This window comes from Sceloporus occidentalis, unplaced genomic scaffold (genome assembly GCF_023333645.1).
Source record: "Sceloporus occidentalis isolate IW3139 unplaced genomic scaffold, rSceOcc1.0.p SCAF_3, whole genome shotgun sequence".
NCBI lineage: Eukaryota > Metazoa > Chordata > Lepidosauria > Squamata > Phrynosomatidae > Sceloporus > Sceloporus occidentalis.
In genome coordinates, this window is record NW_028316983.1 from 186,315,588 (window position 1) to 186,334,501 (window position 18,914).

The 18,914-nt window shown below is 39.9% G+C and overlaps 1 protein-coding gene across 12 annotated transcripts in view; it reads left to right on the plus strand.

Annotated features, from left to right (window-relative positions):
• DLGAP1 (DLG associated protein 1) overlaps positions 1-18,914 on the plus strand; it is a 427,607-nt gene that overhangs the window by 372,968 nt on the left and 35,725 nt on the right. For all 12 annotated transcript variants that reach the window (XR_016280603.1, XR_016280604.1, XR_016280605.1 and 9 more), the window contains 2 exons: positions 1,940-2,028; positions 12,219-12,640. Coding sequence is in view for 9 of the 12 variants with exons in the window: in XM_089517114.1 (XP_089373240.1) it covers positions 1,940-2,028; positions 12,219-12,640 (511 nt within the window). In the remaining 3 variants the exon portion in view is untranslated. The remainder of the gene's footprint in view (positions 1-1,939; positions 2,029-12,218; positions 12,641-18,914) is intronic.

Below are 18,914 nucleotides of genomic sequence, written 5' to 3' on the forward strand. Positions count from 1 at the left end.
TTCCTTTGTTTTGATTACTTCTTCTATTTGTAAGTTAGATAGCCTGAATAGCAACTGGATGTCTGTTAAGGGCTGTCAAGACTCATTAATTAATCTTAAACATATCAGTTGTATGAATTTAGCAGTGCTTCTGGCTGTTTAATATGTTCTGCTTTATTTGAATTAGCACATAGAAGCCTAAACCTCTGATTCATAACCCAGCAGGAGTCAGGAAAGCATGAATGAAATCACTGAAAGAGAATGTGTAAAGCAATGATTTACACTGCACTATCACCAGAGAAATGTTTTCAGCCAGTTTAGCTGAATTGTCACTGCTTATTCATGCAGTGCATAACAACTGTTACTCACTTGAATGCAGCGGCATTGTTCAGTCTAGTTGTTAAATCAGCAGGGAGGGCATAAGGATAAAACCTGTCTGAATCACCCTTGTATAATATAAATTAAACTTTGGTCTGGTTCAAATGTATGAGAACTAGCATTGTCTCTGAGAATAGCAGGTTTAATGTGGGATGCTATTTTTACCTGGGGCATACTTTGAAATAAGGAACTCCCTTACTGTGTGGTGGTGTTCTCATATTCTCCTTATTGGCTTAAAACATTTTCACCCCACTCTTTAGTTGAGAAAATTCTTTCTGAGCAGCATACAAAAATAGTGATAAGACAGTTCCTGCCCTCAGGCTTACAGTCTAAAAGAGATATCACAGGAGGAAAAAATGGGTTGGAAGCAAGAATTTAAAAAACAAAACAAAACTCAGGCCTTGTCTGCACTGGCCAGGATACTGCAGAAGTAGACACACAGCGGCCCTGACCTGCCCTCGTTCTCTCACCCTCTGTTTCCATGCCACACACCTGTCTGCACAGGTGACCATGCCAGGCTGCCTGGCACAGTGGCTGCTGCCATGGGTCACTCCTGAGATCAGAATGAGGTGTCCAGCACATGTATTGAAACTGGGTATAGAAACTGCGTCCTTTCACATGGCAAGCGTGTTGTCTCCCTCATTCAATTAAACATTGTAAAAACTGTGAATCTTGCAATCTCTCCCTTCCCTCCTCAACTGTATTTCTCATCTATCCTTACATCGCCATGAACAAGATAGGAAGAATTTAAAGTACTCGACTTAAGTAAATAATATTCACAATTTCAGTAATCGGAGAAATATCAGATGTTTCGTTGCTATCTTGAGAGTGGGCACTTAATCCTGCTCCCATTATCTGACATTAGAGATTAGATTTCCATCTGCCCAACCCTTCACACCTGCTACAAAGCTGTTATAGGGACTACAGCCACATATAAAAATATATTTTCAGTATTCTAACCATGGATGCACAAATGGTATATTTACTTGGCGTGAACTCCAGTGATCATCAACCCACTATAATAGTGTGATGTTAATCTCTCCTTAAGATTCTACCATGAGATCTGACCAGTCTCTGGCAAATTTAGTCAAAGTAGGGTCAAAACAGACTGTCCCAAAGGGGCAGCATGATGGTGCCCTTGAAAGATCCAGGTGGGCACCGTGGCATGCAGTGGCCCCACTCCGGCTTTTTTCCAGCACAAAATGAGGCAGCAAAATGCCACTCCTTTTTGTGCCAGAAAAAGAGCAGCTTTTCTGCTGCAGCAACACCTTGTCAACATTCCTGCGGCGTGCAGTGTCTGTATATCACCACCCCCACACCACTGGGAAGCTGGAGTATTATGCTGGTCTGCATCAGCCCATAGAGATATTGAATGAAGTGAATTAAATCGTTTTCTGGAAATATTGGCAAATGTCAAGGAAGATGGTTCCATTTTTTTGCATAAAACTCTATCAATCTGATGTGTGGATTCTTGAATAGAATTCTAAATGAGACATTTAGAAAAAGTGCTAGTGTGCAGTAAAACCTTTTAATAATGTTCCACAATGCCATTATTTTCTTTTCTCTTTGGTTATCCTATTAGGTTGATGGAGAAGAATCTTCTAGCTCAAGTGAAAGCAGAGCAACCAGTAAATTCCAATCCATAGGTGTTCAAGTAGAGGAGGAGAAGTGGTAAGCAAATATTAATTTATAAATTATTTTTAATGTCTGCTATCTGTTTTCAATTATTGCCAGTTATATTGATTGAAGGGGAGGCAATTTAATGCCGACACTGAGACAAGAACCCAAGTCCCCCTATGTGCTCCCCACAAATAGACCTAAACCCTCTTTAGACATTTCTCTCACTCACTGGATCAATCTATGGAGTACAAATGTTTGCAGCAATCAGGGCCTGCAGACATAGGTACACATTTCCCTTTCCCATAGGTGTGTGCACAGATACTTGAGGAGGATCTGGTCAGAGCACATGGTATTTTGACTACTTGACATGACTCTTCTCACAGCCCATCTGTTGATACAATGCCTAAAGAGGATGTCTGAAATGGGCTACATTAATCAACTGCATTTGCATAAGAGTGTTGAACTCTGCCTTTTAGTTCTGATGGATATTTTCTCACATACAGTACGCCCTAGTACAAGTAAGCCATGACATCACCTTATGGTAAAATAAGTGAACATATTTAAATGTAATTAATAAATATACTTAGCAGAATTCTCATATTCTCTGTGATTACATTTTTTTAATTTTTCCAAAAAATACCTTTTTATTAAAAAATAAAATAACAGTATACTTTCTGCAGCCATGTATCAGACAATATGAAGGTAATTTCAAAACAAAACAAAACAAAAAGGTTGTATGTGATTCTTATTACACAGTTTACCTGAAAACCTTGTGACTTCCTCTTGCCCCCTGTTCTCCAGAACTGGTTCATATGTTCACTTTTTGTTCCCTTTCTTTATTTTAATTGCTTATTTTGTTTCTTCTACCTCTGTAATATATTCTTTCAGCTCAATTAAAATGATTCACGAGGTCAGTACAAAGTTTCTACAGTACCTTCTGATTCCAAACTTTGTCTTAACCTATTAAGTTTCACTATTAACAAAATCTTACAGAATTCATATTTGATATTTCTATAAATTCTCTAAACATGTAAAAACTAATGAAAAATAATCATAGTTATAATAAAGGATGATAATGTTGATTAACATAATAAGATAATCATAAGATAATATGTACAGAAGGTGTATACACCTGGTATAGTAGAGATTACCATAAACTGTCATAAACTGAAAGAAGTTTTATCTTTGATAATATTCTATTTATTTACCATAAATTCATAATTTTGGATATTTGTTGAAAACATCTAATCTTCAAAATACAATACCTTGCTGTTGTTACCATGTACAGAATATAATCTTTGCTGCTGTTAGCATGTACAGAATGATTTTCCAGCTTAGTGGTGATATTTATAAGGGTTGTAACAAATCCACTGAAAAGGTGAGTGTTGCCTTTCAGGTTCTATAAAAGCATTATTTTTATGCCACCCTTTAAGTGTTACTGTTTCAAATAGTGGTGATATATGGGGATCTCTTGCTCTAATTACCAAAGGTAAATTCTAACAAATCATGAATTTCTAGAAAGGAAGAAACTACAGTGGACCCTTGTTATACTCTGGGGTTTGGTTCCAAGATCCCCCGTGGATAACAAAATCCGTGTATGCTCAAGTCCCATTAAATATAATGGCATAGCAAAATGGTGTCCCTTAAAAATATATATATATAAAAACAAGGTTTTGGAATATTTTCAAACCGTGGATGCTTGAATCCGTGTATAAAAAATCTGTGTATAAGAAGGGCCAACTGACTCAACCTATGAGACTGAAGATCTCCTGCTGTATACAAAAAGCTTATCTTATCATTACCATTTAGATGTCATTTTGATAACACAGCTGAGTGAATTTAAATCAGTTTCCCTAAAATGGAATGAACTTTGCTTGTCCCAGATCAAGCACAAAGAGAGAAACACAAAGTAGAGCCATATTAAAGATGAATATTTAATAAAAGAGTATGATTGTTAGAAATCGTCACTACTTCAGCATGACACCTGTTATGCTGTTCTTATGTTGAAACTCATCTCACTGATCTGAGTTCTTTCAGTGAGAAGTTGTAGCTCATGCAAATTATGATTTATCTGAGATTTTGTTGTGTGCCTTCAAGTTGTTTCCAGCTTATGGTTAACCCCCTGGTGAATCTATCACAGGGTTTTCTTGGCAAGATTTGTTCAGAGGGGGTTTGACCTTCCTCTGAGAGAATGAAAAAATGAGAGAATTTGATTTGCCCAAGGTCTCCCAGTGAGTTTCCTTGGCTGAGTAGGATTTGAATCCTGATCTCCTGGAATCCAGATCTGGTCCCACTCATCTAGTTCCACATAAGGAGAAAGGCAGCATATCAATAGATAATGAAATAGTTCAACATTCACTATACCATGCTGACTTTCTTTCATCTGAAATACAGATATCTTATATCAAGTGTTTCTCACTAACATACTTCTGTAAAGTGTCTTTTGAATCTGAAAAGTGTATACATATTATGACTTTGGCTTGCAACCCAATGATTCAGTGTAATTTACATAAGTATCAACTCACCATTTAGTAATTGATTCAATGGGTCTACATTGGGATTAAAGTCTATTTTGTGAAAATGGAGAGCCAGCATGGATTATGACTCTAAGTACTTCTATCTTGACATTATTGCTTATTCGTTTTACAAATTGTTTTGCATTCATCTTGGGCATTCAAGATAGCTTGAGTTCCCATGGCTGTCAATGTGTTAAACAAACAAGTTTCATTTATATACCGCTTCATACCGCCTAAGCAGTGTCTAAGCGGTTTACTAATATATCAATGTAACATATTTCTAACTACTTGTGGTTAGAATCACAGCACGACACCCCAATCCTAAACACATTAGGTTATTTCCAATTAGTGTCACACTACTGACACTAGAATGTTCTTTGATTCACCAGATATTTCTGTCATTGGAACAAAGAAGGACATTATTTTCACTAATTCTCCCTTTTCCTGTAGTGTCCCATCTCCAGCCACTAATCTGTTCCATAGGAGTGTTGTACCCTTTGGTACTACATATAGGTGGTATGGATGCTGTGTGAGAGAAGAAACATTTCTAAAAATGTCCTGTTTCCCCATTCCTCTTACCAGAACCCTATGCTCTTGGCCTCAAAGAGCATTTTGTCATGTAATTGGAAGTAAGGCCTGTAGGTTTCTAAGACTGTTCTTGCTGTTGCTGTTGCTTTTGTTGTTGTTGTGTGTCTTCAAGTCATTTCTGATTTATGGCAACCCTAAGGCAAACTTATTACAGGGTTTTCTTGGTTTTCAGAGGAGTTTGCCTTTGCCTTTGCCTTCTTCAGATGCTGAGAGATTGTGACTTGCCCAAGATTACCCAGTGGATTTCCAAGGTCAAGCAGGGATTCAAACCCTGATCTCCCAGTTGTAGTCCAACACTGAAACCATTACACCACACTGGATCTGGGTTTCTAAGATCCTTACTTCTAAATATATATGTTTCACATTCCAAACTTGCCATCTACTCAATGTAAGCTTCATTGATTCAGAAGGATTTACTAACAAATGTCTTTATGACTGTAGTGTTTATCTATTCAGTTTGTCACGAAATGTTAGTGTTAAATTAGATAGAATTAAATCACTACCTACTGAAATGACAAATGTTTTTCCCCCATTAGCAGATAGCCTTTATAGGTCTGCCCCCCCCCCCCCAAGAACCACAAGCTTTAGGAAGAAGGCTCCTGGCATCACTTCTAATTTGGCTTAGAAGACAACCTGTTCCCAGCACTGTACACAGTTGGGCCTCCTTAGCCATGGATTTTCAAGCCATGGCTTGAAAAAATATCAATTCCAAATATCAAACGTTGATTTTCCATTATATATAAGGGGCACCATTTTACTGTGCCACTGTATTTAATGGGACTTCAGCATCCACATATTTTGTTATCCACGGGGATTCCTGGAACCAAACCCCAGTGGATAACAAGGACCTACTGTATGTGTATATGTCGCCAATTAATTGTGACAGTAGAATTTTCCTTCCTAAACCTCATGGGATGCAAAGTGGGGAACAATCTTGATCAGGATTTTAGTTGGGGAACAAAGTGTTGAATACTCTTCTGGCATGTTGTGGTCAAACATTAAAATTATCCAGCCCCTGTAGTTTAAAAAAAAACCACTTAATGTAATTGCTAATGACATATATTTTGGGCCCTAGTTTTATTAAATGAAAAGTTGTACAGATCACAGGAGCTTGCTAGTGTTTCACCAACTGAATGTTCCCTCATGAAAGTGTTGTGTTACCTGCTTTATCTCCTTCCTTCTCTGGGATGAATCCAGCAACCGCCATCTGTTCTAAACAATTATAATGAAGCAGGCAGCAGCAGTCAAACACCTGTAAGTTCCATTCAGATGAGTTCGATTTCAACTTTGTTTCACTTACCACCATAGCCAGTTCATATAAATTTGTATACAGTTAAATTTGCAAGGCAACAAGATAAATAGTGTACAATTAATATAATCAATTGTCTGTAAGTTGTTCAACACCGGCTGCACAAAGAGAAAATCTCCTTTGACTAAAAATGTAAACAAGGCTCTCGAAAGGGAATACAAGAGCAGAGGCAAGGAAATGCGTGCATGCAAATAAACCTGCTGTTGCTGTCCAGAACAGACTCTGTATTGTGTTCTATACTGGTTTAGCCAGTCTATGGTTTCATGGTTTTGTGCACTTTAGGCCAGGTAACTGTCATAGTTCTCAGAGGCTGTAATTATTACACCTTGTGCCTGTAGGGCATGAATGAGCACAAAGGTACTGAGGTTTACAGCATACTAAGCAAGGAACCTATAAGAACCACATTAGAAAGATTTATGAAGCTGCCACTGATCACCACTAATCCAAAACTCAATTGTCTACCAGCTTAGCTTAGTCGGTTTTAATATGTAGTTTTTAATCTTACATTGCTTAATCTTGTTTTAAGGGGGGGGTATTATGTATATATGGATGTATTTTAACCTGTTGTACGCTGCTTTGATTGCCTGGCAAAAAGCGGGATAGAAATAAAATTATTATTATTATTATTATTATTATTATTATTATTATTTACCAAGGTTAGTGATCCATAGAGCTGAATGCCCCAGGAATATGTTGTGATCTAGCCATATCTCAGCTTTACCCCCTTTTATTTCCTACTTACCCAAGACTGCAGAAACAGTGGGACTAACCACTGCATGTGACTACATTCACATTGATGTATCAACTGTTGGGCAAACTTGACTTATCAAGTCTTGGTGGTCTGTCTTTATGAGCTATGTTTAGAATTGTAAATCTGTAATACAGAATGTAGACATATAGGAAACACAACTCTTGTACACAGCTGTGGAAAGGGTGCAAGGTACTTGACAATTTCAATTTTTTCAGTGCCTAGTTTGATGTTGCTATTATATCTGTTCAAGTTGGATCTGGCTTATGGTGACACTGTTCTAGGGTTTTCTTGCAAGATTTATTCAAAGGCGATTTGCCAATGCCTTTATCTCAGGTGTAGAAAGCATGACTTGACCAAATCAGGTAGATAGCAACCAAAATATGTTTGAGAAGACTTACATAAGGGTTTTTTTATAAATCTCCTTTATTTGTTGTCTGCCAGGTACTGAAAAGATACATGCGTAGTGTTTAGCCTGGTGGATCACAGGATGTGCTAGATTGGTTCTGGAATACAACAATTTTACGATTAAACAGAACATTGCATTGTGGAACAAGAGAGATTTGGTTTTATATTGTATTCAAGTACAGTAAAATAATAGTGTTCTACTAACTTAAGCAACAGGCAGACTTCCACAATCACTATTGTTGTTGTTGTTGTCCTTATTGTTATTTTATTATTATTCTGTATTTGTACCCTGCCTTTTCCCAAAAAATTGGAAAAGAAATGACCCAGGTTTTTTATCAAATGAGGAGTTTTAAAAATCACAGGAGCTTGCCAATGTTTCACCACTGAACATTTTTTCAGCAGTGGAAAACCCTGCTTCCATGTTTAGAGTTGGGCCAATGAGTTGTATGTAACTCTGTTCAAAAATCTTATAATTGTTTGTCAACACCACAGACTAGAAAACTGGGCCAAAGCTAACAAAATGAAATTCAACACAGAGAAATGTAAGGTACTGCACTCAGGGCGGAAAAATGAAATGCACAGATATAGGATGGGGGACACCTGGCTGAATGAAACTACGTGTGAAAGGAATCTAGGAGTCCAAGTAGACCACAAGTTGAACAAGAGTCAACAGTGCGATACGGCAGCTAAAAGGGCCAATGCAATTTTAGGCTGCATCAATAGAAGTATAGTGTCTAGATCAAGGGAAGTAATAGTGCCACTGTATTCTGCTTTGGTCAGGCCCCACTTGGAATATCGTGTCTAGTTCTGGGCACCACAATTAAAAAAGGACATTGAGAAACTGGAGCATGTCCAAAGGAGGGCGACTAAGATGGTGAAGGGTCTGGAAACCATGCCTTATGAGGAACGACTTAAGGAGCTGGGGATGTTTAGCTTGGAGAAAAGAAAACTAAGAGGTGATATGATAGCCCTGTTTAAATATTTGAAGGGATGTCATGTTGAGGAGGGAGCAAGCTTGTTTTCTGCTGCTCCAGAGACTAGGACCCGGAACAATGGATACAAGCTACAGGAAAAGAGATTCCACCTCAACATTAGGAGGAACGTCCTGACAGTAAGGGCTGTTTGACAGTGGAGCACACTCCCTCGGTGTGTAGTGGAGTCTCCTTCCTTAGAGGTCTTCAAACAGAGGCTGGATGGCCATCTGTCGGAGATGCTTTGATTGTGATTTCCTGCATAGCAGGGGGTTGGACTGGATGGCCCGTGCGGTCTCTTCCAACTCTACGATTCTATGATTCTATCTTCAATCTGTTGTCAAAGTTTATCAGACAAACTACTTGGTATTTCTTTTTATTTAGCCTCATGACTACAGTAATCAAAGTCCTCTTAAAAATGAGCAGAGGACTTTGTTGAACACTATGTTTACCAAGGTAGTGCATCTGGAGGCAGTCCTTTGAACTGTTTAGTTCTAAGATGATGATGAGTTATTAATTCCCACAGTAGATCCATGCTTCTTTTCAAGGCACAGATGTTTACACACACTATTGCCAAGGATAGTCCACCCAGCAAGGCTGTACCACAGTGTTGTCTAAATAAACATAAAGGCACACAAAACTAGGTCAACGCATTACTATATGCTGAACAGAGCCTGTCTTTTATGCTAGTTTACCCTCAGAACAGAGTGGGTGCAAGTTCTAAAATATACTACCTTTAATACTATGTCATAGTCATCCAAACGCAGGATTTTATGCATTCTCAATTAAACGTTTGTATTTGATAGCAAGTGGAAATCAAAATGCATGATTCTGCAGTGCATGTGGATACTAAGAAAGCAATAGTCAGGACCTCATTTATACCTTATTTTTCCAACATGGGTATTAATCTGTGTCATAAAAGGTGATGCCAGGAGGCATAGCCTCAGTAGCTGACTCAGAGTTTATTAGGTACAATTTGTAAGATGGAAAGAGACTACAGTATAAGGTAAATGACAGGGTTGGGGAGGGAGTTCAGTCTGCCTGGAAGCATTCCTTCTACTTCATTAGTTCTTTTGAAACTGCTGTCATTACAGAGACATTTAACATTCACTAAATTTCAGTGCCACTTCTGGATCCTTTTCCTGTGGGGAGGGAGAGAAGGAGTGTTGGGTTAGCATACCACAAATACTAGGAAGGAACATAACATAAGGAGCAAACTCCTACGCCAGGACTGTAGCTTGTCTGTGCAAATGGATCTTACATAATGTGCTTTTGCACTACTTAACACTGTGCATCAAAACATGCATCAGCATGAAGAAATTCTTAGTTTATGCTGTTAAGTAAAGGTGTGTGTGTGTAGTAAGTGAGGGATGCCTCATTTATTCTGTATTGTATACTATCAGCAGTTATTTTGCAGAAAATAGCTTTTCTGTGGAAAAATCTTCAATGCTGAATAACCCCTTCTTTCCCACCTTCACATCTTCTATTCACAAATCTGGAGGATCTACAGTCCTAATTGTTTTTTGTTTTGTTTTGTTTTGTTTTGTCTTGTCTTGTAAGATGAGTTTCCCATGTCTCTCAGTGATGCTTTCCCATCAAGAGGATGAATCATACTTTAAATGATGTTAGATTCTTTGTTGGCCTTTTGTGGCTGCCCATTTCATCAGAATTAAGCAGTGAATTAAGCAGTGAATTTGACACCACTTTAACTGCCCTGGCTCAGTACTAGGGAATCCTGGGAACTGTAGGTTATTGTGGCACCAGTGCTCCTTAGTTTTGCTGAGATGGAGTGGAAGAGTTTTTTGAAGTTAAAACATGTTGAAAAAAGGAAGAAATATGTCATAGGTCCAAAACACACTGCAAAAAAAATCCAGTTTGAGACCACTTTAACTGCACTAGCTCAGTGCTAGGAATTCTAGGAACTGTAGTTTTGTGAGACACTGGTGCCACAATAACCTACAGTTCCCAGGATTCCCTAGTACTGAGCCAGGGCAGTTAAAGTGGTGTCAAACCGGATTATTTCTGCAGTGTGATTTGGACCAGACTGTTTTGATTCTGTGTAAGAGTTGCCTGTTGTAGACAAGGTGTTGCACAATGTTGATCTTCTCCATCTGACTATTGGATTTATATAAAGAAGAATGAAATCTTGGTTCACTGTTTTAATCTGGCTACTGCTGATGTAGACCACTGGAGTCCAGGCATTTTATGGAAATAAGATCCACTGAAATTTATTAGTTTTCTGCAAGTTAAGACACCATGGCATACAAATCTAACAACTACGTGTTTTTTTATTTGTCAGTGTGAACAATGGGTTAGAGTGTGTATGTAACCTGTGTGTGAAAGCAATCTAGGAGTCCAAGTAGACCACAAGTTGAACATGAATCAACAGTGCGATGCGGCAGCTAAATAGGCCTATGTGATTTTAGGCTGCATCAATAGAAGTATAGTGTCTAGATCAAGGGAAGTTAGTGCCATTATATTCTCCTCTGATCAGGCCCCACCTGGAATATTGTGTCCAGTTCTGGGCACCACAATTTAAAAAGGATGTGGAGAAACTGGAACACGTCCAAAGGAGAGCAACTAAAATGGTGAAGGGTCTGTAAGCCATGCCCTACGAGGAACGACTTAGGGAGCTGGGGATGTTTAGGCTGGAGAAGAGAAGGTTAAGAGGTGATATGATAGCCCTGTTTAAATACTTAAATGTATGTCATATTGAGGAGGGAGCAAGCTTGTTTTCTGCTGCTCCAGAGACTAGGACCCGGAACAATGGATGCAAGCTACAGGAAGAGATTCCACCTCAACATTAGAAGGAACATCCTGACAGTAAGGGCTGTTTGACAGTGGAACACACTCCCTTGGAGTGTGGTGGAGACTCCTTCCTTGGAGGTCTTCAAACAGAGACTGGATAGCTATCTGTCGGGGATGCTTTGATTTGGATTTCCTGCATGGCAGGGGGTTGGACTGGATGGCCCTTGTGGTCTCTTCCATCTCTATGATTCTATGATTTTTATGATTCTATTACACATCAGTCTTGGTGTACTTACTGAAGAAGGGTAGCCCCACCAAGGGGTGGCTATCAGCACTTATATCTAAAGTTAAACCAGACTTGGGCAGCAGTGGGGAGAGAGAAGCAAGGTAGAAGATCCAAGTGTTTTTAAGCATTTGATTGTGTGGAATGGCGAATATTAAAAATAATTATGAAAAAATTCGGAATCGGGGGGAAAAATAAAGGGTTTAATAGACCAGTTATATTGTAATAATTCAATTAAAGAAGATCCAAGTGTTGCTTTAACAATGTTTAATCCTTTCCTCCTGTGTCTAGTCACTGGTATAAATGCCTGCCTGCCTTCCAAAAGTTGTCTTTATATCACATCAATCTTCCAGAGAGACCAGCAAAAACTTTGAGAACTAAAACTCATTACATCTAAAACCAGCTGAAATGCATGGAGCAAATCTGCAGGATTGTGTAAAGCAATTATATAACATTATTTAAAATTTGCATAAAATTAGACCATTATGAATACCTGATAATATTAATATACAATAGCCATTTAAAAAGTAACATATAATTGTCATCTCAGATTCTCAGTGCTGGGACTATAAATACTGGACTGTTCCATATTCTCAACTATTTATCTGTCAAAAGTATTTGCCCATCTGTGCATCTGTGTTGCCTAAGCTTTCTATTTTGTGTTGTTTAGTTTCCGCAGGTTTACCCGGTCAAACAGTGTTACAACAGCAGTTCAAGCAGACATGGATTTCCATGAGAACTTTGAAATGTCCATGGACCCTCAAGAAGACCATTCATATCCTGGCCAAATGTCAAGACAGTATTCTCGAGATGCCAGCACTTCCACTGTAAGCATACAAGGCTCAGGAAACCATTATCATGCGTGCACAGTGGATGATGACTTTGATACAGATTTTGATCCTTCCATTTTACCTCCACCGGATCCCTGGATTGATTCTATAATTGAAGATCCAATTGAGGCTGTTCAAAGATCAGTGTGTCACAGAGATGGACACTGGTTCTTGAAGCTTCTTCAGGCAGAGAGAGAACGCATGGAAGGCTGGTGTCAACAAATGGAAAGAGAAGAACAAGAAAACCACCTGCCGGAAGAGAGTAAGTAATTCAAATATTTTTGCATGAAGAGATCTGTGTCATTATTCCCCCTCAAAGCTTAAAGATTATAAAGCCAAAATATCTCTGATGCCTCTTTTGCCTGTTGAAGGTACAGTGGTACCTCGGGATACGAAATACCCAGGTTACGAAATTTTCGGGATACGAAAAAATCCCATTGGAAAACATTGTTCCGGGTTACGAAAGTTTTTTCGGGTTACGAAAAAACTTTTGGTGCTTTTCGGCGCGATTTCACACGGAATCGCGGCTTTTCCCCATTAGCGCCTATGGGAATTCGGCTTGCGAAAGCCTTTCGGGTTACGAAATTGACAGCGGAACGAATTAATTTCGTAACCCGGGGCACCACTGTACATTGAAAATAATTGGGCATAATCTTATGCATATCGTTTTGTTTCACATCTGTGAAGAGGGTTGATCTTGTTAAGCATTGCAGAATTTCTAAGGTGGTGGTGGTTGATGATATCATCTTCATCACCACCACCACCATCATCATCCTGCCTTTTTCCTGATTTGGGACTGAAAGCGGCTTACAAGAGTTAAAAGAGACGTAGATAAAAATATACCATATATAACTCTTAAAAATGACAAACAAAACACAGAGAATATAGATCTTTAGGATCCAATCCCCTTAAACAATCAGTTTTCAAAGGATTGCTGATTTTTTTTAATGTAGTTTTAACCTGCTTGTGGAAACATTGCTGGAAGGATGCCAGTATCACTTCTTTTGGAAAGGAGTTCCAGTGCCTAGGCAGCCACCAAGAAGGCCCTCTCCCATGTTCCCACCAACTATACTTGTGATGGTGGTGGGACAGAGACAAGGGTCTTCATAGCAAAGCTCAAACCAAGGGGAGGTTCAGTCCTTCAGATACACTAAACTAGAACCATATAAGGGTTTACAGACCATAATCAGAACTTTGAATTGTGCTGGAAATGGACCTGCAGCAAGTGGTGCTGTTACAACAAGGAAGTTAAGTACTCCCTATAGCCTATGCCAGTTTACAATCTGGCTCCAGCTCTTTGGACCATCTTACATTTTCAAACAATCCTCAAAGGCAGCCCCAAATTGAGCACATCACAGAAATCCAACCAGGATGTAACTAAATAGTGTGCCACCATGCCCAGATCTGATTTTTCAAGGCAAGGGTACAGCTGGTGCACAAGTCCTAACTGTGCAAAGGTATTCCTGGTCACCACTGAAACCTGGGCTTTTAGGCTGTAGGCTGAATCCAGGAGTGCCCCCAAACTTCAAACTTTTGTTTTCAGTGGGAGTGTAACCCCAACCAGCACAGGCTGAATCACTGTTCTCCCTTTTGAGTGATCAGAAGCACCTGTCTTCTATGCATTAAGCTGCAATTTGTTTGCCTTCATCTAGCCCATTACTGACAGCAGACACTGAGTTCATCCAGTCCATTACTGACAGCAGACTAGTACAAAAACATTTTCTTGGGAAGTAGATGGAAAGAAGAGATAGAGACGTGTTTCATAATTCCATAATTCCAGATAATCTTGCCCATCACAGGGACAAACTGAACCCTGAGGAACCCAACAGGCCAACGACTAAGGGATTGAACAGTAGTTTCTGAAAACCACCTTCTGGGTTTGCCCCTCCAGAAAGGAACAGGGATACTATAAAACAGTGACAGTAAGGCAGCCAAGAAGGATATTGTGAGATTCTGGATTTATGTAGAAAATGTTGCATTTGTTAGATAAAGTAAGGTAGCAACATATAGTATATATTTTGTAGTAGATGTTATACAATAAAGATCTGTTGGGATTGGTGCAATGTCTGAGGAGATTTTGAAACATGTTTTTGTCTACTTTTGCAAGGCTTGCCTGACCTGGTTCATTTTACATGGATATACTGTTAGTTTGGGCAGGATATGTTGAGAAAACCAATTGAAGTAGCTGCCTACCAGTTACTTCCAGTAATACAGCTCCCATGATCCATAGCAACACACGTAATATGTTCTATTGTTTGGCAATGGTGGGAGTGGTAGTCCAGTACACAGAGGTGCACCAGGAAACCCATTCATTTCTATGTCATTAGTTCTCTTTATCTCACTACCTCACCCCACCATAAACATTATGGTCAAAGGATGGCCAGGTAGGCCACACTAGTTAGTCTGAGGGAAAATTTCATCTCCATGAAAGCCAGCACAGGTCACATTCTTGGATTAAAATGAAGTCTGCATGGTTTGCTCCATTTGAAAGGAAAACTGTGCTTTCAGGCAGTTTCTAGGAGCATAATTATCCTTTAAAACAAGACATACAGTGTGCCCGCATCATATGTGGACACACCATACACAGCTTTCAGCTTACACTGTAGCCATGTACCAGAAGAGGCAATGGCACGTGCGCCATGCCACACCACATGCACAAGCCCTATTGTTTTCAATGGGGCTCAAGCATACATGATATTTTCCATGAACCTGGGGGGGGGGGGTTTCCCGGAACAGATCCCCCACACAAGGGAAGGCCCACTGTAATTTGTTTTATTTGTGGCACGTGGGGATTTCACAGCATGCACCACATTTGCTGGGATCGAGGCCTGGAAAAAGTAAGTGGAGTCCACAGCTATGCACCACTTACCCTTCACTTGTTCTGTGAGTCTCTAAACACTGAACATTTATAGTAGTCTGATACTTCAACTGTCATCTCTCTGTTGTATGGACTCCTGGGATGTAGTTTAGTGGGATAGTTAGAATTCTCTAGGTAATCCCCTGAACTATATCATTAGAAACTACAAATCCTTGGATTCCATACACGATTAAAGTGCAATCAAAGGACCATAAGTGTACAGTTTAGATACAACCTAAAACAATCTGTGAGAGATCTATATTCAAATTCCCTCTCATACTAGGTTCCATTTGATTAGAGGCACATTCTTTCACCTTAATCTACTGCATGGGGTTGTTGTGGAAATCAAATTATTGGAGAAGAACCATATCTTGGTCTGAGCTCAACAGAGGAAGGCCAGGATTTTTTAAATGTCTTAAACTGCTGACTTTTTGCAGCTAACCATAAAATAGTTTAAGAACTACAAAGGGGGTCACATGACTACAGTGATGAAGTGAGACATTTACCATCTGAACAGCATATCTATCATTTAATACAGGGGTAGGCAACCTGCGGCCCGTGGGCCGGATGCGGCCCGGCAAGGCCTTGGGACCGGCCCCAGCCCGGTCCTGCCACTGATTGCCACCGGAGCCTTTGGCCTCTCGCGTGAGGGGTGTGGGGCCTTTGGCCTATCAGGAGGAGGTGGGCAAGGGGGGGCAAGCGGCGGGCAAGGGGGGCAATTGTCTATAGAAGCCTCTGAAACATGCATTTATATTAACATTTTTTTAAAAATCAGCAAATTTTTTTGCGTGTCCTCCATTTTTTAAAAAAACGTGTCCTCCATTTGAAAATTTTGTCCTACATTTGTACCGGTTTATTTATTTAATTAATTTTTTTAAAAAAAACTTATTTAATTATTTATTTTTTGGCTTCGGCCCTCCAGTTGTCTGAGGGACAGCAACCCGGCCCCCGGCTCAAAAAGGTTGTCTACCCCTGATTTAATACAACTATTACTGGTTCCTTTTATTATGTAATCTGCAGTTTTTGTGTGATGATGTTGGTTGCAGCTTCCTGAAGGAGTTTGCTATGCAAGTATGCCCAGTAAATATATATGATAACACCCAGTATAGACATTATTTCTTAGCCATTTAATTTGTAATCACTGCTGAAATTGTGGAGAGGGGTGTTAGCTGACCTGCAGGTGAATTCTTGTGGCTTCAGAAAGTTCATGGAAGTTTATGGCTCAGACAGTAATTTCATGAGAAAAGCAGGCGAGATTGAAGTTTCCTCAGTACCCTGGCAACTGAGATCAGGGTTGCTTCCCTCAGTGTTTGAAGTAATATGATACAAGGTTTTTCAGACAATGCCCCCTTGTGCAAAACAGCTGTCTGGAGGAGATGGCTCAGGGCTGTTGGACAGATGCTTATATGTTACATAGACATGTTTCGTATTATCTAGCCAAGAAGGAAATGGGCTAGGTTAGACAGGGTTTTACTACTACTTATAACTGTAATGCATTTTACAATATACTGCTCCCTATAAAACTCAGTCAAAATGTCAGTCTTTGCAGGCTAAATTTAAAACACTGGGACACATTTCTTTAGATAATTATGTACATGTTTTATTATATTAAAATCTTCCTCTCTCTCTCTCTCAAAAGTAATAAGGAAATTAACACCAAACATCTTTATACTAGCAGTTCTAGTTAGATCAGTCCTGATTATGATCACTGTCAAAACTGACCCTGGGATTTATTATACATCACTGTACTTGAGTTGCTGTTGGGAGTTTTTTAAACCATAACTTTGCTCCAATACAGTGTACTCAGAGAGACAGTGGATACACACATCTCATCGAAAAACTGGACGCCTGATAACCAGCTGTTGAGCAGAAAAAAGGGAGCACCAGGGATTAGGAAAGGGAGAGTTGAAAGCAGCAACCTGAACTGCTGATTCTCTGAATTTCAGCTTTGTTTAAATGATGCACACATACACACTGCCCCAGCTGTTGGGTTGGAATAGAGAGCAGTACACACAGCACCTGTTTATTAATATATTTCCTAATTTGATTTGATTATATCCTGCTTTTCTCCCAACAAGGAATCCAAGTTTCTTTACAATATATAGTGAAAAACCTGAGCCGAAACACATGGGCCAAATAAAATGCCTTCTGGGTGCTTTGGGGGCATGGCGTTCAAATGATGCACACCCCAAACTGCCCAGAAGTCACTCAGAGGCCACCTAAGGTGGCCCAAAGCCAGCCTGAAAAGGAGTGGCAAAAAGACACTCCTGCCAACAACTCATTTGGGACTGTGGCAGCGGCCGGCTGCCAGATGATAACATGTATCACACTGGAAGACGACCAGGTGAATTAACTCACATTGGAAAATGACTAGGTGAATACTCATGGCTCCATCCTGTGGAAATCTAGGCCCGTTCTGCATGGGCATATAGTACGCGTGGAGTGCGTACTAGGGTTAGGAAGGGGCGTGACTTCTTCACATCCCTAACCCTAGTACGCACTCTGCATGTACAAAATGGCGCCCCCCGGCATGTTGACATTGCGGATGCATAGTGTTTGGATGTCGCGCCGTGGAAATGACGCGGCGAGTGCGCCATCTCCACGGTGCAAGAAGAAGCACCATTTTGGCGCTTCTTCTTAGCGGTGGCAGGAAGCCTCGCGGTTTGGCCGCTGGGGCTTCTCCCCGCCGCTAATGATGGCACAGGCAGACCACCGCTTTCCGGTGGTCTGTAACATGCCCTAGGTTTTCTGGTTTGTTGTGGCACCAGAGCCCTCTGACAGAGAAGGCTAAATATCTCACAAAACTACAAATCCCAGAATTCCATAGAGCCATGGCAGTTGTGTCTAACAGCATTAATTCTGCAGTGCAGATGCAGCCTTTGTCCACTGAGTAAGAACTGGTGCAGTTGTAACACAGCATTCTGCTGTAGACAGCAGATGTGTTCTGAATAGATCATGGAATCATAAGAGTTTATAGGCAGCAGTATATATAAAATAAGGTGTTGCTTATATCTCCATTATGTAGTTATACAGTAGTATCTAGAAATTAGGTCTCTTTGTATTTACTCAGGAGTAGTCTAGGCTTAGGTTGGGGTGACACTTATTAAAGTCCTTGGGGAACTTCTCAAATATGACAGGTATGTCATCAGCATATCTCACGAAGAGAAGCTTTAAGGACAGGAGCTGAAAAAGTGTCATTCTGAGTCAGCAAACAGAATACTTGCAGTTTTGTTGTTAGATATGATGTAGTATCTTCAGATACAATGTCCTGGATAGCTTGTTTTCTGTTTATATGGGGGAATGCTGATGTAAAGAGACTCAACATTGATGGTAATTAGATGGTATTCTCTGAGAGACTGCTGACTGTAGTTTCCTCAGGGAACTGGTGCATCTCAAACTCTCTTCAGGTGTTTTGTGTGCTAAGGCTGGAGGGAAGGCAGAGACACATGTTTTCACACACACATACCAGTGTTCCTATGCTGATAGGCTAAGTCTGTAGAGATGTAACCCAATTTGGCTGAACATGGTTACAGTGTTCCACACAGACAAGAATTGTATGCAGTCAGGAAAGTAACAGGTAGGAGAAGGATGTATTTCTAGAACTTCGATATGTGGCATTAGCAAAAGGAACTTTTAAGAAAAAACGACTAAGATATTTCTGGCTCTTCGTGGTCTTTTT